This window comes from Fundulus heteroclitus, unplaced genomic scaffold (genome assembly GCF_011125445.2).
Source record: "Fundulus heteroclitus isolate FHET01 unplaced genomic scaffold, MU-UCD_Fhet_4.1 scaffold_37, whole genome shotgun sequence".
Taxonomy (NCBI): domain Eukaryota; kingdom Metazoa; phylum Chordata; class Actinopteri; order Cyprinodontiformes; family Fundulidae; genus Fundulus; species Fundulus heteroclitus.
This window is the reverse complement of record NW_023396781.1, coordinates 1087605-1110391: the sequence shown is the minus strand read 5'-3', so window position 1 is coordinate 1110391 and position 22787 is coordinate 1087605. Positions and strand designations below refer to the sequence as shown.

The following is a 22787-nucleotide window of genomic DNA, read 5'->3' as shown; positions in this document are numbered from 1 at the left end:
ATTTATAGTAATATCCACCTGTATATTATATTTGGTACATATCCAGCTGTAAATTTAGTTCAAAATACTGGTTATCTATATATACATATCTGTACATATCTGTAAAACTCTATTTATAGTAATATCCACCTGTATATTATATTCGGTACATATCCAGCTGTAAATTTAGTTCACAATACTAGTTATCTATATATTATACTTATAGGACACATCTATCAGTAAAATTCTGTCTATAATAGTATACATCTCTATATTTATTCAGTAAAAACCCATGTCCTGTACACATTGTTAATTCTGCACTTGCTGCTATTGTATTTTGTTGCCTTGTACCTGTACCTGTGTAATGACAATAAAGTTGAATCTAATCTAATCTAATCTAATCTAATATCACTAAAAGAAAAGCGTTATTTATGTTTGCAAAAAAATGTGGTGCTGATTTTTGTTTTTCTTCAAGAGACTCCATTGTCTCTTTTCATTGATTGATAGTGACTATTCCATTGATGGTGACTATAAACTTTGGAAAGCTCAGTGGGGAGAAGATTTATGGATGGCCCATGGAACTCACCATCCAGCAGGTACATTAACGTTGAAACACAAATTTAATAGCAGCATCATCTTCTCCGAAGCCAACCCTTCTGGACACTATATTCTCACAGTTATCCAATGTGATAAATCTTTCTTATGGGTAACATTTATGGTTATAATGACGCCAAGGAAAATGTCAGGCTGTTTGAAAGTTTGAACTCCAGTATTGATGCTTTTGCTAAAAAAAATTTAATATTAAGATAATTTTAGGAGATTTCAAGATTACTGCGAATGATGAGGTTGACCGATGGCCTAGCAAGCGAAGAATAAATTCTCAGATTGTTGACTTTATGAATGAGTGAAGTTTAATAGATATTTTGTGGGTAAATACTCCAAACACAAAAAACTTCAAATGTAAAAAAAAAAAAAAAAATCTGAATCCTTACAACATTCCAATTGCAAAGCTGAGATTATATAGCATAAAGGAGGAAACCTGCTTGGTCTCTTGAGTTGATTTCATTATCCTCTACTCTTCCTGAAAATCTATCTGAACAACAAAGAGCAAAGTTACAAAGCCTTCAGCTTAAACTTGATCAAATTTATATTATAAAAGCAAAAATAGCTTTTATACGTTCACGGGCCAAATGGTTAGAAGAGGGAGAACAACATTCTGGCTACTTCTTCAAACTTGAAAAGCAAAGACAAACTAAAAAATGGTATTTCTAAACTTAATTCAAGTGGCCCAATCATTGATGACCCCAAAATGATTGCCAATGTATGTGAAACTTGTTATAAGTCATTGTGTGAGTAGACATTCTCCTGAGGAACATGACTATTTCTTTAACTCCTTAAGTGGCACAGAAACAATTGGTGACCAAATTATTATGTGACTCTCCAATCATGCCTGATGAAATTAAAGAAGCTGTTAATAGTCTTAAATCAAATAAATCCCCTGGTACAGATGGGCTTACATCAGAACTTTACAAGATGTTCTCAGAAGAACTCACTCCTTTTTTACATTCTGTGTTTGTTGAAAGCTTTAGTAATGAAAGACTCCCCCCCATCACTATCTCAAAGTTTAATTACTCTAATCCCAAAACCTCAAAAGGATGCATTACTTTTGGATAATTGGTGTCCTATTTCTTTACTTAAAGGCACACTATGCAACATTTTTCAGTTAATTAATGTGTTCCATACCGTTTTGGATGATTAAATGAGTCATTTCAGGTCGAACAAAGGTTTTCTCGGCCGCCCTGGGGGTCTGTGGGGGAAATACCGCACTTGCAATTGCAAGAGCTCACGGCCCGCACACAGAGAAGTCTCGTTTTACGGGGAGAACTCCATGTGTTTTTGCCCTGCCATTCACTATATGCACGCGCGAAAGCAACAACAAAGAACGGCGTGTTAACGTCAAATAAACATGCAAGCATATCGAGTTTTATTATTATTATTATTTTTTTTTTATGTTGGCGAGACGCGACCGCGGCGAGGCGGCTGCGGCTTGGCGAGGCGGTGGCGGTAGCGTCTCGCCAACATAAAAAAAAATAAAAATAATAATAATAATAATAATAAAACTGGCGAGGCGGCCGCGGCCGCGGCTTGGCGAGGCAGCGACAGCGGCCGCCTCGCCAAGATAGCGCTGCGGGAAGCTTGATGTTCATACCTTCACTGTGTTAGTCATTGTTTGTACTGCCGTTTTTTTTTTACTTTTCGTTGCGTTCGCCTGTCTGCTAAGCTCAAAACAACCGCGCCTGGCTTCACGGAGAAACCAGAACAGCTGAGCATCTTTACGACAGTGCACTTTTGCTTTCGCCCTCTGGGGGGAGCCTCGCTGGAAAATCAACCCCGGTTGCATAGTATACCTTTAACAGTGATTACATCACATTTTAGACAGTTGTTTGGCAAAAAAAATTTAACAGTCCTTAGTGGTATTATAGAGGAATATAAGATTGGTTCCTGATATCTTAGACTATCCGGAAATGGTTTCAGCTAACAGCTTTATTTTATTTTTAGATTTTCAAAAGGCATTTGACTCGATAGAACATGAGTTCATCTTCAAAGCCCTCAGTGTATCTGGCTTTGGAGAGAATCTTCAATAATCAATCCGCACTCTTTATGCTTATGGAAATAGCTCAATAAAATTACCCAATGGAACTACCAAAAGATTTAACATAGAACGTGGGATTTGTCAGGGATGCCCTGTGTCACCTTTTTTGTTACTTCTCCCTATGCAAATTCAAGTTACTTTTATTAAAAATAGTGATCTCAAAGGCATCCAAGTTGCAGGAAAAACTATACTCTTGAGTCAACTAGCTGATGATACAACTTTCTCCTTACAAGATAAGGTTAAAATTGATGTTGCACTTAAACTTTTAAATACATTTTCTGTAGCCTCTGGTCTTACACTTATCTAAATGTGAACTCCTTCCAATTAATAGTTGTGATGAATTATCTCTGTCAGGAATTCCTGTGAAGTTTGAAGTCAAATATCTTGGGGTAACTATAGTTAAAGAGCAAGCAGCAAGAATTAACAAAAACTTTGATCCAATTATACCCTCCTGCCAACACAGATTTAATCTATGCTTCCAAAGAGACCTGACTATCACTGGTTGAGTCCTGCTGACCAAAACTGAAGGTCTCGACTTGTCTATGCCAGTTCAGCCCTTAATGTCCCAAACAGCCTTTGCACTAAAATTGACTACTCTTTGATTTCATTGGGGGGGGGGGGGGAGCCCCATCTTATTAACAAGAATGTTATGATCAATAGACTAAGTTCAGGTGGTTTCAATGTTCTGGACTTTAATACCCTACATTCTACATTCAAAGTTAATTGGATCCAAAGATATTTGAAAACTCCTTATTCAATGTGGCATTGGATTCCTACAAAAGTCTTTAAATCCTTGGGTGGCCTAGACATTTTATTAAGATGTAACTACAAAATAGAAAAGCTCCCTGTTAATTTATCTAGCTTCCATAAACAACTACTTTTATCCTGGACATTGGTTTATAAACAGAACTTTTCCCCTCATAACTGTTGTATTTGGAATAACCAAAATATTTGCTTCAAGCATAAATTCCCATTTCTCAAGAACAGGGTGGATAATGATATTCTATCTGTAAAACAATTTTTAATGAGGATGGTCAACTGTTTAATTATGGTGAATTTCTTTGTAAATATAATTTTCCCTGTGACCCCTAAAGGATTTGCTGTTGTTAGGCGCCCGCCTATGCATTGAAAATGCATGGCGGAGCCTAATACTATTCACCTAATAAGGGTCCATCACCGTTAATACAGGCCGAACCGTAGGGTCTACCCTCACATACTATACATCAAAACGTTCGTCTCGACGTTGTGAAGCGGCCTTTTTGTACTTGACGTCATTTCTAGTTACCCTGGTGACAAAATTAACCAAAAACCACGAACCAGTGGGTTAGGTGTTTGGCTGCCAATCAAGAGGTTGCAGGTTTGAAACCCGGTTTGGCAATCTCAGAGTTTTACATTTTTACCCTACATTTAATTTTCCTTTGGGTTTAAATAAGTATTTTTGAATTTAAATCAATACATTTCACCATTTATTGAAGCCTTTAACATTTTTATTCACATATTTCATTTTTTCATGCTACATTGACGTATTTAATCGTGTTTTAATAACACCAATTTTCCATGCTGCTTCGATGCAGACCTTCTCTTGTCGGCTGGTTTTAATGTTGACAAATCCTTATCACTCAGAAGCTTTGGCTTTGACGGTTATGCGCACCACCAGGCGGGCGCCTTCAATTTCTGAAGAAATTTAACGTTTCTAGTTTTCGATGCTATTCCAGCAGGTTTGAGGTTTCGTATATCAACCTTGGGTAACGCCCATGTCCAATATCCCAGATTTCCAGAGTTATTTATTGGTAATTCAGATCCATTCCTTAGTATTAAAACTGGACATAAACATATTAGAGAAATAATCCAGAGGGTTACTGTTAGCAAACCTGCCTCAATCTTTTTTTGGAACAATCTTTATTCAGATAATGATTGGGAACAAACATGGTTGTTGCCAAGAAAGTTTTTTGTCTCAAGTAAAGTACGGGAGGTGTCCCTTAAAATTCTACACAGGTGTTACCTTGTAAATTCAGTATTGAATAAATATATTCCAAATATTGATCCTCTTTGTTCCTTTTGTCACAACAAGCAAAAAACATTAACCCACCTTTTTTTGGGAATGCTCTTTCAGCAGAATTTTTTCTAATTAAAAATGTTCATCTTTAAAAGCAAGTTACCTTTTTTTAACCTCCCATCCATGGATTTTCTATACCTGCTTTTCCGTACAGGTGTTACGTCATGCCGTATTTGATGGGGAAACGCGGCTTGACTTAACACAGGGTCGTGGGGGGCTGGTGACAATCTTCAGCAGTCAATGAGCGAGAAGTAGGGACACAGTCCATCTTGGACATGTCACTGGGCTAAAATATAACCGTTTTTATAAACTTTAAAAAAGTTAAGTATTTCCTTTTTATAAACGCATGAGGTGTGATATTTAATTGGTGAGTGATAATGGGCAAAGCAGAGACTGATTATTGTAAAGTGCGATCTGTGTCAAATTAAAATGTATGACGTCATGATAGTGTTGGTTATGTGTCCCTCTTTGTCCATGGCTGTTGTTGGCCTTGTATGATCATAGGATTGATTTCTATTGAATGTAACAGTGAAGTCAATGTACAGGTGTAAAGTAGGTGATGTGGTTACTAATGACGTCCACAGCCCCGGGAATATAAGCGCTTACTAGAAAACTTTTTCAGTCAAATTGATATGCTTTAACCCCTGCTTTAAGCCGCACCTTCGCTTTGCACCCTGCTGCTATTAAGCATTATTGTGTATCATTAACTTCGAAGAAATATGAGAAATGGCTGAATAAAAACACAAAGAAATAATAATTTAAATAAAAACACAAAAAATAATGTAAATGCAAGAATTTCTTTAAATGTCTTTTAAGGATTGAAATAAAATCCACCGGACATCTGGATCTCATCAGATCAGGCACTGACATGGCTCTGATTGTACTCTCTCACTCTCACACACTGAAAGCAGTAGCGGCTGCTCTGCACTCTACGACACACAACACTGGACAGATCAGCGGCCGTGAACTAATTATTGAACCACACAGTCTTTGTAGACACAACTTCACAACTTTCAATGTAGTGAAGCCAGTTTTCCCTCACTGTAGTAATGAGTTGACAAATCATGGTAAACCTTTTTTTCCCTTGCTCCACTGTCGACTGGTTGGCTGGCCGGCCACACCTACGACCAGTCAGCGGTGGCTGGCTGGCTACACCCATGGCCAATCAATGACTAGCAGTCTGCTCACGTAAGAGCTCTACTCAACAGTCACCATACTACCTTCTGAGTAGGGTTAAAAAAAAATAACTGCCAGTAATGGGGAAAAAAAGCCTGTTGAAAAACTCTCAAAGCACACAATGTGGAGTAGAGTTTGCCACAGTAGAGTTTGTAGAAAAGTCCTATTAGTATCTATCCTGTTTTTCCACTGGGAGAAATTTGATGACCCTTCCTCTGGCACCCTGCTGATATGGCATAATTTGTGGACACAGATTCAAAACAACATACATTAATACAGAAAGGTTGGTTGAAATAAAGTACTGAGCCATAATGTGTGACCAAGGTGTTGCAGGGTCATCTCCTTCACAGCCTTGTAAAGCGCCGGCATTATTAGAGCCAGCACCAAAAAAGAAAACACTTGAAAGTTTCTTTAAAAAAGCAAAAACATATTCCAAAGTCACATCATTACTCGTTTGATAAATGCAGAGCTGTCTGCCTACTTGCAGTGTGTGAGTGCTTCTAGTGAATCTGATCCCCCTGTAGTGATGGTTGGATCCTAGGATAGTACTACTAGTCCACAAGTACTACTGCAAATGTGTTCACATTTCGCTAGGTTCTCTCAAACCTGAGGCTTTTTACATGCTTTTGTTCTTGGCACAGAGCCTATGTGGCTTTTGTATTAATGAGACTTCTTGTTCAGGGTAATTAAAGTCACTGTCTGGACTTTGGCTTCTGTAGTTACAAGTTAGAATCATTTCATATTTTGTGTGGTGTGTTTAATGTCTAACATATAGAGCAGTTATTTTAAATAGTTTTGAGATGCTCTGATACATTTGACTATTCTTAGTAATTTTATAGTCACAATCCAGACCTTTTTTCCTCTAATTTGAGGTCATCAAATGTTTTTGTTGTACAATTTTTGTTATAAGCAAAAAGAGCATTGTTTCACTTTTAATTGTTTTTTTCTTGTGGATTCTTGGTTGATCTACATTTTGATATTTTGTGAGTTAAAGGTCTAGAGTACAAATAAATGATCAGAAAGGTAAATTTAAAAATAAGGTTGTTTTTATACTTACTGCTGTTCGTGTTAACTATAATGTTGTTTCATTACAAATAAAGTAGAACAAAAGTCAGCTCCCAGAGCTCTGATGTCACATCCAGCCTCGCTTTTTGATGGCAACATGCATTTCCATTTGGATCAATAGTATTAAGTTAATTAACAACACAGTAACATAGTACTGCTTCTTTTTTGGGGGATAGATTAGATTTTTCTTCCACTTAGCTTTTCATTAATATACAATATAGCTAAAAAAATGACCATAGAACTATTTTTCTTGTTGAGAACGTGCTATATTAAGCTTTAATGTTTAATAGTAATCGAGTAGAAACAGACATGATCATCCTCATATTTGTATTGCAAGGTTTGAAAAAGGTGCTAATCCTGGCAGTAGGTGGTGTTATGGGTTCTGAGAAGAGCTCAAACAACCGCACATTAAGCTAATAACAGCTGGCGCGTTAGCCACTTAGACCGGGAGGTTTTCTCTCACACGGGAGCTTTAATGACCATTTTATGTCGCTTTCAGACTTGGAAGCATTTAAAATACACAACGCCTCTTAGCTTGGCGGGGGTGAGGCTCATAGTACCCTGGGGGAAATCCTGTATTAGGCAAACGTTCTCGGTATATTGAAGTAATCATGTGCTGTACCACATGAAATAAACAAATGTGTCCTTTCTCTGTTGTAGCGCTCAACAGAAAAGTGCACATTTATCCCGACACAAGCAATACAAATTCTCTTATTTAAGCATTTGTTTTAATGTACGCCCCATCAGAACTGACAGTGGCGTCGTCTGCGCAGCTAGTAGACGCTCAGTGCACCCGACTTTTTAGTGTAGCCATCCCCAGAAACTGGATTCCTTTACAACGCAGATATGTTTAACACAGCAGGTAAAAATATGTTGCGACTGAGCGTTCTCTCTCTCTCTCTCCTGGCGGGAGTGTGAGTTTACCTGTCTTCGAACCCAGGTGACTGAGCTGAAAACAGAAGCGATGGCTTGGTTTAGGAGACACACAAGGCTCCCACACACCTGGGTGTACAGTGTGCAAAATGTGAGGCGTGCAGACTCTTCACGAATGTTTTACCCTTCATAGGTGAGCGCACTTCTTGGCTTAAGTTCTTGTGTCAAATTTCTACATTTCCCACGCTCACCTGTTAGTATGGCACAGAGTGGGTGTGACTGTGCAGGTGCTTGTGAGTCGCAACTGCCTTGGAGCAAGTCAGTGTATCAGCTCAGTGTATCAGAAATACAGCCTGTTCTTATTCTGAGAACATCTTCTTTACTGCCACCTACTGGTATGTTTATTCTTGCAAAAGTTTCCATGGGCATTTGAAGCGTTCAGTAGGTTTCAGTTGGTTTCTTAAATCCTGTAGTCTGTAGTCCTTCAGAAGCATTTAAGTGTCTTTCAGTTGTGAAAACAAAATCTGTTAAAACCAGTCTTCAAAGTCTATGAAAATAGTGAAAGTCCCCAGCTTAAAGTTAGAGACGGCGATTTTTCAAGTCCATTTTTTTCAAGTCCATTTTTTTCAAGTCCTATTAAATAAGTGCGCATGCGCAACACCGTCTTACTTGCTCTTCTGCTCCTCAGTGGGATCGCGTGAAAAAATCTCCCAAATCCACTCTGGTCTTAATTCTTTCATCTGAGGCCTTCCTCTTCTTCTTTTAAAATTGTATGTGGTTTGCGTCTTGCGACGCTCAGCCATGTTCAACGTTTACAGTTAGAGCAGCAGAGCTACAATGAATGGCTAACACCAAAGCTAACTGGATACATAAACATTATAAGTGCACATGTGCAGCCAACAAGAGGAAACTAAGAAGGAATGTGCCATTGGCATTACATGAGCATGTCAGAATGATTGGCATGTGGGACAACCAATAGATAAGGAGATACCCCCAGAACTTGAGGGACAGAGGGCTGGATGAGATGAGAGCTTGACCAATCCTCTGACCGATCCCTGCCATTTGCACCGAAGGCCAAGGATTGGTCAGTTTTCACAAGCCTGCAGCTCTCAGATAAAATTTCTTAGCCTCCTTTTTTCTGAATGCATAATGTATTGATTACTTTCACGATGGGAGGGACAAGATTACCAACTATAGCGTTAAATTGTGTTAATGCCTAATCAGCAGACCTTGGCCAGAAGCAACATTTTCTTATAAAGATGAATTCAAAGCAGAAAGACAGCAGTGTTTATTTACTTGTTTATTTATTGCAAGACATGGCCCTATTGCAGCATTCTCCAACATTATCACATATTGTTTCCTAATATTGTGCAACCTTAGTAGATTACTTATATTCATAACCCAGAAAAAAAAGTGGAGAAAAATGTGTGTCCAAAATACATCACTTGCCTACAGAATCATATCCTTTCTGAAATTTTAAGATCGGCATGCACTTTAAAATTAACAACTACGGTAAATTTTTTTTGTTTTATTACATTTCTTTTTCTAAAAATATGTTTGTACTAGAATTTAATAGTGTTAATCTGTATCTTTAATCATTTATTTGCATTGCTGTCAGTCTGTAAGGGGAAAAATCAATACTTTATAATGCTGTGGTGATGAAAGTGCTGTGAAAAAAACGTGGGGTGCACCTAAATATAGTGCAAAAAGTATTTAAGTGTCTGGATGGAGTCAATGTTTTTCCTATTCAGAAACTGGTCTGAAATGAATATGAACCTGACAAACAAAGATGGAAATATAGTGTAAAGATGCATGTAACTGAATGTGCCAGAGAGTTTGGGATTTGTTATTTATATAGTTATAGTCTATGTATATCGTTATTAAATCAAAGATGTTTTATAATGTTTTTATGCTAATGTGCAAGTTTGCCTTAGCAGTCCTTACACCATTTAGAGTAAAAATCATGACTTTTTCTTAAACATGTTGCAAAATTACTTTTAGAGCAACTTACTATAACTAGAAATAATCTAGAGATTTCTCTTCGGAAACAATTTTGAATCACTGTAGAATTGCTGTTTTAAAGTCCTGTATTTTGTTTTTAAAAGCCTTAACTGAATTATCTTGTATTTTTGTTGTCTATTAGAAAAGCAGCATGGTCGACAAAAACATCTACATTGTCCAAGGTGAAATAACCACGGTTGTTGGAGCTATTAAGAGAAACTCTCGATGGAATAACCACACTTCACAGGTACATTACTAATTTTACCTTGTTAAAATTCAGTTCACAAAGAAAAAAATAATTAGATGTGTGACTAGAACAGAACTGCACCTCAACAAGCTCTGTTTTTTTTCTCATCAGGATGAAGAACAAGACCCATTACTGAACAGCTTTGGCCATCTTAAGGAAATACTCAACAACATAAAAGGTAGGCTTGGTGCTGGTTTGCCAGTTTTAAAGAATACTAACTACCATGTATTCAGTATTCAGGATGATTCAGTATAGCCTGAGTCCTGACTTGCAGAGGTAGCTCAAGGGTGATGGCAAGAAAGTCTTCCAAACTTAAAGTTTAACTCACTCCAAAATCTACTTTTTTTGCAGATAAACTGTATAAACTGGGACTAAGAGTGCTACTTTAGTGTTACAATGCATTTTGTTTTTTAAATTTTTATGTCAACTTGTTTAGTTCAGCAATATTTGTCTTAAAGCCGTCTTAGTACTGCCCTCTTAGAGTTGTACAGTGGCTATTGCAGTTGAATTTTGCTATTGGTTCAAATGGTACATGCTTTCATCATCATAGTCCCGTGTTTGGGTATAAAAACATCTCAGTTAGGGATGCTCCCCAGCGAGTCAGACTCAGGATTTGGAATCGCAAGCATAAAGAGCATTGATCAATCGTGTTTAGCCTTTGATTGTTAGCACATGTCAGCAGTGATGCTGCTTACATCACTTTACCATTCAGAAACTGTACCTCCATTGCCTCGGCAATGCCGGCTTCGGTCTTCGCTGAGTAAGCACGTTGAGTCCTCCACCTCAAAAGACAGATCTGTGATAAAATCAACATGTCACTTTGCCTCGTCCTGACTGCAGCCCTGAGCCCCGCTTAACCCCCACTGCTCATCCCCAAACTTAGCTGTTTCTCTTGGAACCACCCAATTTGGTGGTATTTTTCAAAATGTTTCTGGGGGCGGGGTTATGCTTTTACATCAGGGTGAGTTGCACTTTAAAGAGTTGTACCAATGACAAATATTTAAATAACCTGTAAAAACATGCAAAAAGCTGGTCTGCATAATATAAATTGCTTTAAGTGTTAAAATGCCAATATACAGTGCCTTGCGAAAGTATTCAACCCCTTGAACTTTTTGACCTTTTGCCACATTTCAAACATAAAAATATAAAACTGTAATTTTTTGTGAAGAATCAACAAGTGACTGATGATGATAAATAGAATCCACCTGTGTGTAATCAAGTCTCTGTGTAAATGCACCTGCTCTGTGATCGTCTCAGAGGTCCGTTTAAAGTGCAGAGAGCATCATGAAAAACAAGGAACACACCAGGCAGGTCTGAGATACTGTTGTGGGGAAGTTTAAAGCCAAATTTGGATACAAAAAGATTTTCCAAGCTTTAAACATCCCAAGGAGCACTGTGCAAGCGATAATATTGAAATGGAAGGAGTATCAGACAACTGCAAATTTACGAAGACCCAGCCATCCCTCTAAACTTTCAGCTCATACAAGGAGAAGACTGATCAGAGATGCAGCCAAGAGGCCCATGATAACGCCGGCTGAACTGCAGAGACCTACAGCTGAGGTGGGAGACTCGGTCCATAGGCAAGGCATGGCAAATTTATTTATATAGCACATTTCAGTACAGAAACAATGCAAAGTGCTTTACATGAGTAAAATACAGGAAAAAAAACTGAATAGAAGCAAGCAGGAATAAAATGTAGAAACAAAATAGAACATGGAAAAATAGAAACTAAAAGCAAACATTAAAAAAGGTTGGACTACAAAGTTGAACTAATGATGTTTCAGTAAAACAATTTAACTAGAACAGTCGAAGGCAATCCTAAACAAATGTGTTTTTAATCTTGATTTAAAGGAACTCAGGCTTTCTGCACTTATGCAGAGTAGGCTGGAGCCAGACGACCTTAGTGGTCTGGAGGGTTAATACACTGATAACAAGTCTGTGATGTATTTAGGTGCAAAGCCATTCAGGGATTTATAGACTAACAGAAGGATTTTAAAGTCTATTCTCTGAGATACAGAGAGCCAGTGGAAGGACTTCAGAACCGGGTCCATGTTCTCTACTTTATTAGTCTTAGTGAGGACGCGGGCAGCAGCGTTCTGGATCAGGACAATAATCAGTCGTATACTGCACAAATCTGTCCTTTATGGAAGAGTGGCATGAAGAAAGTCATTTCTCAAAGATACCCATAACAAAGTTTTGTTTAAGGTTTGCCACAAGCCACCTGGGAGACACATCAATCATGTTGAAGAAGGTGCTCTGGTCAGATGAAACCAAAATCTAACCTTTTGGCAACAATGCAAAACGTTATGTTTGGCGTAAAAGCAACACAGCTCATCACTCTAAACACACCATCCTCACCGTCAAACGTGGTGGTGGCAGCATCATGGTTTGGGCCTGCTTTTCTTCAGCAGCAACAGGGAAGAGTTAAAATTGATGGAAAGATGGATGGAGCCAAATACAGGACCATTCTGGAAGAATACCTGTTGGAGTCTTCAAAAGACCTGAGACTGGGATGGAGATTTATCTTCCAACAAGGCAATGATCCAAATTGTAAAGCAAAATCTACAATGGAATGGTTAACAAATAAACATGTTCAGGTGTTAGAATGCCCTAGTCAAAGTCCAATCGAGAATCTGTGGAAAGAACTGAAAACTGCTGTTCACAAACGCTCTCCATCCAACCTCACTGAGCTCGAGCTGTTTTGCAGGGAGGAATGGGCAAGAATTGCAGTCTCTCGATGTGCAAAACTGTACCCCAAGTGACTTGCAGCTGTAATTGCAGCAAAAGGTAATACTACAAAGTATTAACTTAAGGTGGCTGAATAATTTTGCACGCCAAATTTTGTTTGAAATATCCAATATGTAGCAGTTCCCCAGTACTTGAATTATTCAGCCGGTCTCGACGGGTGATTTTAGCGTTTTATTTTCTTTGATGAAGATCCATCACAGTCACCAAAGGTACACAGTCTCTCAGTCACCAAAGTCACAGTGAAAACTAAAACATATACAAATATTAGAATACAAAACAAACTTACAAAACAACAAAAAACAAACAAAAACGTACCTCGCTGCTTTCACTGGGGAATACTATGTTAATTTCTTGGTTACACATTTGACAGTTCAAGCCATTCATTGGCACAATGATTGTACCAGCTTTTATAGAGCCCGCCCTCATTATCTACAGCAGCCCGTGAGGTACACACAAAACACTCAAAACATTACAAATTGCAAACATTAAACAAAACATAAACCACCACAATGCTAATCAAAACTTGAGTCTACAAAAATATTAATTAGGGAATCTATTTTAAATAGCTCACCATCCATTACAATAAATTTCGTTCCACTTCATGATTGTGTTCCACTTGTTGTTGATTCTTCACAAAAAATTCCAGTTTTATGTCTGTATGTTTGAAGCCTGAAATGTGGCAAAGACACTGCAGAACTTTCCCTTAATTATTAAGCAGAGTTCTAGAAGCCGTTTTAGCTTTTTTAATCTGATGCTGCTACCCTCTTGCTGCAAACATTGAAGGATCTGTTTGTAGATAACGTGAGCATTACATCTTGTTTCTTTTCTCATAATGGAAATGTTTTTTGACATGTTGCTGTTCCTGACAAAATCCATTGCTTCCTTTTTTTTGAGATGAATTAATTAATCGACGAATTGTGGGGGCGTGTTTGTGGGGGCGTGTTTTGAAGATGCCGGGATGTGGGTGGGGGGAAGTCGGGGTGTGTGTTATTTGTCTGTTTTGTTCTACTCAGATGCACATTTCTTATTTGTTTGTATCACACAATATCAAACTGCCAGTTCTGACAATATATGCGTTCAATGAGTGATGCTCGTGGTGGGGGGCGGACAGGGGGGAGACATCTGCAACTGATCTCATGGAATGTAAAAGGTCTTGGTAGTGTAATGAAGAGGGGCAAAGTTTATGAACACCTAAAGTCCTTGGCTGCAGACATTGTTTTCTTACAAGAGACCCATATTAGAAAAGACGCACAAGACAGGCTAAAGTGTAGCTGGGTGTCTCAAATATACCAGTCGCCATTCACCTCACATGCTCGCGGTGTGGTCATATTATTGAGAAAGAATATCCTATTTCAGGCATCATCTGTGGTCAATGACCCTATGGGCAGATACGTGATGGTAACTGGCACCATAAATTCGAAACCATTAATTCTCCTTAACGTTTACGGCCCCAATTCAGATGATCATAATTTTTTTAGAAAAGTTTTTGATCTGCTTCCCGACGATAGCCATTCAAATGTAATAATAGGGGATTTAAATCCCCTGCTATATTATCTTGACCCCTTTCTTAACAGATCATCTAAACAACCAATATGAGAAGCTGCGTCTACCAAACTTCTAAATAATCTTCTCAAAGCAAGCAATATGGTTGATTATCTGGAGGGCTCAGCATTCCACGAGTAGAGTACTCATTTTACTCACATGTGCATAAATCCTACAGCAGGATTGATTATTTTCTAATAAGTAACGATCTTATTTCTCAAATCGCTGACTCTAAATACCATAACATACTAATTTCAGATCACTGTCCCCTAGCTATATCACTAAATCTGTCTCTCCCCAGACAGATTTACTCCTGGCGACTTAATGCAAACCTTCTTAACGATGATAACTTTGTTAAATACATTACCTCCAAATTAAAGAACTTTATAGAAATAAATGATAATGGTGAAGTATCAGATCCAATCTTGTGGGAAGCATTAAAGACCGTTTTACGCAGCAAAATAATTTCCTACACTTCAGCCCTTAAATAAGAAAGAGATAAACGTTTATTTGAAATCAACTGTGCCCTCTCCAACCTGGAAAGAAAGTACCAAATCTCTGAATCACCTGGCGACTACAAGGAAATACTTAAACTTAGATATAAATACAACAAAATTATGAGCAGCCAGGTTAGCAACTTGCTTTGCAAATTACGACAAAAGAATTTTGAGCTTGGCGATAAGCCTAGAAAACTGTTAGCACTACAGCTCAAGGGCACCCAAGCCACAAGATCAATCCATAGCATCAAGTCAAAATCCGGCGTGCTCTTAAACAACCCTGCTGACATAAATCTTAGATTCAGAGAGTTCTATATCAACTTGTATTCTTCCGAGAATAATGCAATACAGTCCGATTTTAATGATTTTTTTCAATTCCCTCCCTTTGCCTAAACTCAATAAGTCTGATAGGGACTATCTGGAATCCGACTTGACGCTTCATGAGGTCACAGAAGCTATAGAATCCCTCCCACCTGGCAAAGTAGCCGGGCCTGATGGCCTTGGCTCGGATTTCTATAAGACATTTTGCGACCTTCTGGCACCCTTCTTGTTTAGAATGATGTCTGTGTCGAAAAATGATGTAAAACTGCCCAGGACTTATACAAGGCCAACATCTCTCTTTTTTCTAAAAAGGGGAGGGACAAAACTGACCCAGCCAGCTTCAGGCCGATTGCACTGCAAAATGTTGACCGCAAGATAATCATAAAATTTTTGGCCACAAGACTGTCCGTCCACCCGTCCGTCTTCTTCCGCTTATACGGGGTCGGGTCGCGGGGGTAGCAGCTTCAGTAGGGAGGCCCAGACGTCCCTCTCCCCGGCCACTTGGGCCAGCTCCTCAGGAGGAATCCCAAGGCGTTCCCAGGCCAGCCGGGAGACATAGTCCCTCCAGCGTGTCCTGGGTCTTCCCCTGGGCCTCCTCCTGGTGGGACGTGCCCGGAACACCTCACCATTAGGCGTCCAGGAGGCATCCTGACCAGATGCCCGAGCCACCTCAACTGGCTCCTCTCGACGTGGAGGAGCAGCGGCTCTACTCTGAGACCTCCCCGGATGACTGAGCTCCTCACCCTATCTCTAAGGGAGAGCCCAGACACACTACGGAGAAAACTCATTTCAGCCGCTTGTATCCGGGATCTCGTTCTTTCGGTCACGACCCAAAGCTCGTGACCATAGATGAGGGTAGGAACGTAGATCGACTGGTAAATCGAGAGCTTCGCCTTTTGGCTCAGCTCTCTCTTCACCACAACGGATCGGTATAGCGCTCGCTTCACAGCAGACGCTGCACCAATACGCCTGTCGATCTCCCGCTCCATCTTCCCCTCATTCATGAACAAGACCCCAAGATACTTGAACTCCTCCACTAGGGGCAGCACATCCTCCCCAACCCGGAGAAGGCACTCTACCCTTTTCCGGTTCAAGACCATGGTCTCGGATTTGGAGGCACTGATTTTCATCCCGGCCGCTTCGCACTCGGCTGCGAGTGCGAAGCGCTCCAGTGAGAGCTGTAGATCACGCCCTGATGAAGCCAATAGGACCACGTCATCCGCGAATAGCAGAGACGCAATCCTAAGGCCACCAAAACGAATCCCGTTGGCTGCCTTGGCTGCGCCTAGAAATTCTGTCCATAAAAGGTATGAACAGAATCGTTGACAAAGGGCAACCTTGGCGGAGTCCAACTCTCACCGGAAACGAGTCCGACTTACTGCCGGCAATGCGGACCAGACTCTGACACCGGTCGTACAGAGACCTGACAGCCCTTATTAATGGGTCCGGTACTCCATACTCCCGGAGTACCCCCCACAGGATCCCTCGGGGGACACGGTCGAATGCCTTCTCCAGATCCACAAAGCACATGTAGACTGGTTGGGCAAACTCCCATGCCCCCTCCAGAATCCTGCTGAGGGTATAGAGCTGGTCCAGTGTTCCACGGCCAGGAAGAAAACCACACTGCTCTTCCTGAATCCGAGATTCGACTATCCGACGGACCCTCCTTTCCAGAACCCCTGAATAGACCTTACCAGGGAGGCTTAAGAGTGTGATTCCTCTGTAGTTGGAACACACCCTCCGGTCCCCCTTTTTAAATAGGGGGACCACCACCCCAGTCTGTCTATCTGGGGGAACTGCCCCCGATGTCAACGCAATGTTGCAGAGCCGCGTTAACCAACACAGCCCCACAACATCCAGAGCCTTAAGGTACTCAGGGCGAATCTCATCCACCCGCGGGGCCTTGCCACCGAGGAGCTTTTTAACAACCTCGGCAACCTCAGCACCAGAGATGGGAGAACCCGACCCAGAGTCCTCAGGCTCTGCTTCCGCAACAGAAGACGTATTGGTGGGATTAAGGAGGTCTTCGAAGTATTCCGCCCACTGAAACACGACGTCCCGAGTCGAGGTCAGCAGCACCCCACCCCCACTGTAAACAGTGTTGGTACTGCACTGCTTCCCCCTCCTGAGACGCCGGATAGTGGACCAGAATCGCTTCGAAGCCGTACGGAAGTCTTTCTCCATGGCCTCTCCGAACTCTTCCCACGCCCGAGTTTTTGCCTCGGCGACCAGCCGAGCCGCCTGCCGCTTCGACTGCCGGTACACATCAGCTGCTTCCGGAGTCCCACAGGCCAAAAAAGCCCGGTAGGACTCCTTCTTCAGCTTGACGGCTTCCCTCACCGCTGGTGTCCACCAGCGGGTTCGAGGGTTGCCGCCGCGACATGCACCGACAACCTTGCGGCCACAGCTCCGACTAGCCGCCTCAACAATAGAGGCGCGGAACATGGTCCATTCAGACTCAATGTCCCCCGCCTCCCTCGGGACGTGTTTAAAGTTCTCCCAGAGGTGGGAGTTAAAGCTCCGCCGCCACAAGACTGAATAAATGTTTAACATCTATCATTCATCCGGATCAAACATGGTTCATCCCTGGCAGATTATCTTTTTTTAATGTAAGACGATTAGTTAACACTGTATACTTCGACCATAAAAATACTAATGCCTCTATTCTAGCCCTTGATGCACACAAAGCCTTTGATCAGGTAGAATGGCTGTTTATTTTTGAATCATTGCGTAGGTTTGGGTTCGGCGAGACTTTAATCTCCTAGGTGAAGCTGATATATCAAGAACCCATGTGCTCCATTAGGGCTGGACGATATAGAAAAAAAGCTTATCGATAAAAAAAAAATGCATATTGATCGTTATCGATAATTATTGAAAATATTTAAAACCATATTTTATGTGCAAATCTGCCTGGACATTTTATGATATTGCTAAATGATTTAATTTTAATAAAGAACATAAACATAGAATTCCAATTAAATCTTTATTTCAACAACTTCTTTAACCATAACAGAATTTTAAAAATAAAATAGAAAAATAACTTAAGAGACCTGAGTTATGTTATTAAATACTGACAAAGAATAAACTAAAGTGACCAGTAAAATGACCAAAATAAATATACCAAATACATAAATAAAATAGCCTATTTAAGTGGGAACAGTACACTAGTTACTTCTTAGGTTTCATAATTGAGAGGCTGACGCAGGGCTGAGGTCCGAGGTTGTGGCGTGTAAGGACACAGATTGCAGCTCATTTTGCACTGATTCCCTCCATTAGTTGCACAATTTAGGGAGCGCTGTTAGAGAAACCTGCGTCCCGTAACTTTATATCGCGGATCAAGAGTGGCGAGTAATTGTTTGAAGCCAGGGTTTTTTCCAACTGTAGACAACAGCAGCATATCCTCTCACTATGAATCACGTTACTGCATGCATGATATCCTTATGCCGCTTGGACGCTTTTTCATTTTATCACAAAGAAGGGAGCCCAGTTTACCTGCTATACCTGCTAAACTTCCAGAAGATTTCTCCGAAGATGACGCGGTGTCGCGCGGGGCCGACACAGCTCGCGCTGCTGCGGGTGTGAGCGACTTACGTGATGAAACAAGTTGGTTGCGCTACCAGACTTTGTTTTTACCAGTTCCTTGCAAGTTTTACAAATCACTGTGGTTTATTTCTGTCAGACTGGCAAACTAGTAAAACCCCGTTTTGGGACCGTTTCCTCCGCCGCTCCTTGCTGCGACATATTCATGTGGTCTGTGTTGTGGTTTGAGAGGGCGGCGCTTTGTGACGGTGTGCCTGGGTCCGCGATTACGATTGATCGAGAGGAAGTAGCGACTGTAGCATCAACTAATATGATAGGCTAAAAGGAAGGAAGGAAAACTGTCGAAGTTTTATCAACCCTTTTTTTTTTCTTATCGCGCCACACGTCTATCGATCGATATATATTGTTATTGAATTATCATCCAGCCCTATGCTCCATCCTGACAAATAATGATCGGTCGGCTCCTTTCGCCTGCAGCGTTCAGTTCAGCAGGGCTGTCCGCTGTCACCAGCACTTTTTGCTATTGCATTGGAACCACTTGCTGTGGCAATAAGGGCGCACCTGCGCATTAAAGGTCTTAGAGTCGGTGGTGTTGAAACACTCATTAGTTTATACACCGATGATGTGATATTATGTTTGCACGACACTGTAAAATCTGTCCCTTTCCTCCTCAGCCTGATTACATCTTTCAGTAAAATTTCCGGATATACAATAAATTGGTCAAAGCGTGAGTTGATGCCACTTTCCAATTCGTTCCCATCTGGATTTTTACAAAAAGTCCCTTTCAAAGTGGTTGAGAGCCATTTTACCTACCTTGGTCTTACTATACCCAAAGACCCCAAACTCATATTCAAGCTAAACTTTGCAGAGTTTATGACAGGATTAAAGCAAAATATCGAGTACTGGAAAACTTTGCCTCTGTCAATGATCGGACGCATTAATTCAATCAAAATGATCTCCCTACCTAGGTTCTTGTATTTATGTCAAAATCTTCCTATTTATCTTACAGCAACTTTCTACAAGGACTTGGATTCGATCATTCAATCCTACATATGGAACGGGAAAAATCCCAGGATTTCTAAAGCGCATTTACAGAGGCCTAGGGAACAGGGAGGTCTGCGCCTACCTGTGTTTAAACACTATAATTGGGCTGCCAACCTCAGAGCATTAATGTATTGGCAACAAGGCTCCCCAGGTAACTCAATAACTAGTATCCCTCTGTGGCTCAATATGGAATCCAATCTGGTGAATAATTCCTCGCTACCAGCTCTGCTGTTTGCCCGCCTTGAAAAACCAGAAGCCTATCGAAATATGAGCTTCATGTTAAGACACGAATTAAGGATTCTAAATCAGATCAGGTCTTTCCTTGCACTGCCAAATACATAAGCACAGACGCCGTTTTGCTTTAACCAAAGTTTTTTTTTTTGCATCGGCTACACTATTTAAAGGTCAGATTGCATAAGATTTATCCCTCTGTCTCCCCAACATGTGACAGGTGTAACATTTCTGAAGGTACACTATCTCATGCTTTTTGGTCTTGTCCTTTATTAACGGATCTTTGGTCTAAAGTGTTTGATTGGTACTCTAAGGCGTACAGGACTCCCATACAACCTGGACCAGAACTCATAATTTTCGGATGCCCTCGGGTGCAGGGGACTATACCCGCTGCAATGCGGCAACCATTAGAATTGGGACTGATTGTTGCCAAGAGGCTAATCCTGAGGGACTGGTGGTCATCTGTTCCCCCTTCATTTCGCCTTTGGATGACGGACATGATGTCCATAATACAGATGGAAAGATTTCGTAAAGGCTCTAAAGACACTTTTTCATACTACTGGAATCCTTTCCTGGAACACTTTTCACAGACTAGAATAAGCTGAGCAAAGTTCTCCATGGGCTCTCTCCTCGGTCACCCCCTTAATGAATGTATATACTGTCATACATGTGACTAAGTACACATTTGTTGTGTGTGTACATTCTTCCCTTCTATACATGATTGCTGCTTCTACCCTTTGTATGTGGTCTGGAGCAGCATCTGTTGATAAAACAAAAGGCCCTTTTTAGATCTACTAATGTACGATATTTTCAGTCGTGGTACTCGTATACAGCTCAAACTGTACGACGAAACCGCAGGGTTTTAAAGTTCACCGCTCACCATATCTGTTCTTGCACTGTACGGCCCGACACTCTGATGCGACCTGACTGCTCACACAGTGCGTTCAAAAACCACACGTTGGACTCAGCCCCGTAGAGAGATAGCGCTACTTGGACTCATCTACCCGGGAGCCAAATGTCAACAGTAGAGGAAGAAAAAGGTGGAAATGCCAATGCTCACTGTTAAATGTGAGGCTTACTAAAACAAAACGCGCTGCTTTGGAAATTCACACGTACCGCTGTCATCCTTCTCTCCGCTCCTATGTTTTCGTTTGAGAAGACAAAGAAGAATCTACTTGTTTGCGCGTGTGTGAGGTCGGGGGAAATCGGTTCGTAGACTGTCTTAACTCTGCTTCAACAGCAGGACGCATTCATGATCGCTCACGATCACTCACGAGGGCCGACTGATTTTCAAACATGTTTGATTTTCAACCGACCGTCCGATTCCTGATCAGGAGGTGGTTGTGAGAGGTGAATCACCCCTCGCTACCCCCCGTATACTACACGACGCAGGACGCATGATCAAGCTGGAACTCGGCCCGATCCAAAAAATTCTCTTAAGACTGAAGAATCGGCCCGAAAACAGCAAAAACACGTACAGTGTATGCCTGGCTTAAGGCCATCTTTGGGGGGGGAGGTGGTTGTGGTTTTGCTGTCTGTCTCAAGCTACTCTACTGCAGGTCTTAAGGTGCTGGCCTCTGCTCCTCCATCACTTTAGTTCTCCTTTGGGAAGCTAGACTACACAGCATTTTTCCACTCCAGCTCAGCCTGTTATTTTAGACTGTTTCTAGCCGGTGTCCCTTCCTGAGCTAGCTAGGCTTGTGAGCACCATGAATGTATCTTCCTGCTGTCTGGTCATTTTAACTGCATGCTTGTTTGTATGCTTTTTTAGTGCATTGGTCCTTGTGTACTTGACATAGTATAAATGCCTCTTTAGCTTACGGTCAGGTACCTGCTTGGTCCCATCCACTCTTAAAAAAAGCCTAATTTGCACCCTTCTCTTTTCAGCAGTTACAGGCCCATTTCAATGCTTTCCTTTCTGGCCAAGATTTCAGAGAAAGTTGTGGTCAAGCAGTTAACCGCTGCTCTTGATCAGGGCAGCATTTCGGACCAAGTTCAGTCAGGTTTTCGTAAAAACCCACTCAATACAAATGGCAGTTGAGTGGCAGTAGTCTCTCAAATTATATTTTGATGCAGGTAAATGTTCTTTGCAGCTCAATTGTATTGATTAATTCGAATTTGCAATTTATGAAGATTATATTTTTGGAAAATCTATCTATCTCCTGAAAAGGAAATTATTTTGGTAAAAACTTGCAACGTTGAATATATCTTTAGGGAAATATATTGCGGAAATATTCTAAAGCGGAAACTTCATCTAATTTGCATATTTATTCATACATTTGATCCAGGTTGGAGGAATAAGATGCTTTTTCAAAAACAAAAAACAATTGTAGTTCCAACCCCATTTAATCACTTATTTCAAATGACCATTAGGAAATTATTTATGAATTTTAATACATTGCATGAATCTTTCTACTCTTTTCCCTGACTGCATGCGGAGCTGTCAGGACAAGGCAGCAGCAGCTGTGGTGGGTCTGTGACACAGTGCAGAGGAGCGCACCGCGCGGTAGCAGCCAGCTGCGACATTTGCAAACAAACAGAAAGGATCAGGCACTGATGGTTTTTCATTTCATTTCTTGATAATTAAATTCATTTTAAACTCTGATTATTGTTAGTATAACTTCACAAATATAGACCCATACATAATATAAGCTATATCTCATATGCTTAACATTGTTTCAACAGATATTAAAAATATATTGTATTTTGCCGTGGCAGTGTGCCACGATGAATTGCGTGTAGTGGAAATCCTGTTCTTGATTCAGGTTTTACATTTGAAAATCAAGTTAAATCTCTGCTTTGTTGCCGTTTCCG

The 22787-nt window shown here is 40.8% G+C and overlaps 1 protein-coding gene across 1 annotated transcript in view; it reads left to right on the top strand.

Moving 5' to 3' along the window:
• The first annotated feature begins 556 nt into the window (after window positions 1-556).
• Window positions 557-22787, top strand: part of gbf1 (golgi brefeldin A resistant guanine nucleotide exchange factor 1) — a 237306-nt gene continuing 215075 nt past the window's right edge. The window contains exons 1-3 of the mRNA XM_036130640.1: window positions 557-575; window positions 9946-10050; window positions 10162-10228. Of these exons, the coding sequence (XP_035986533.1) occupies window positions 9955-10050; window positions 10162-10228 (163 nt within the window). The 5' untranslated portion in view covers window positions 557-575; window positions 9946-9954. The remainder of the gene's footprint in view (window positions 576-9945; window positions 10051-10161; window positions 10229-22787) is intronic.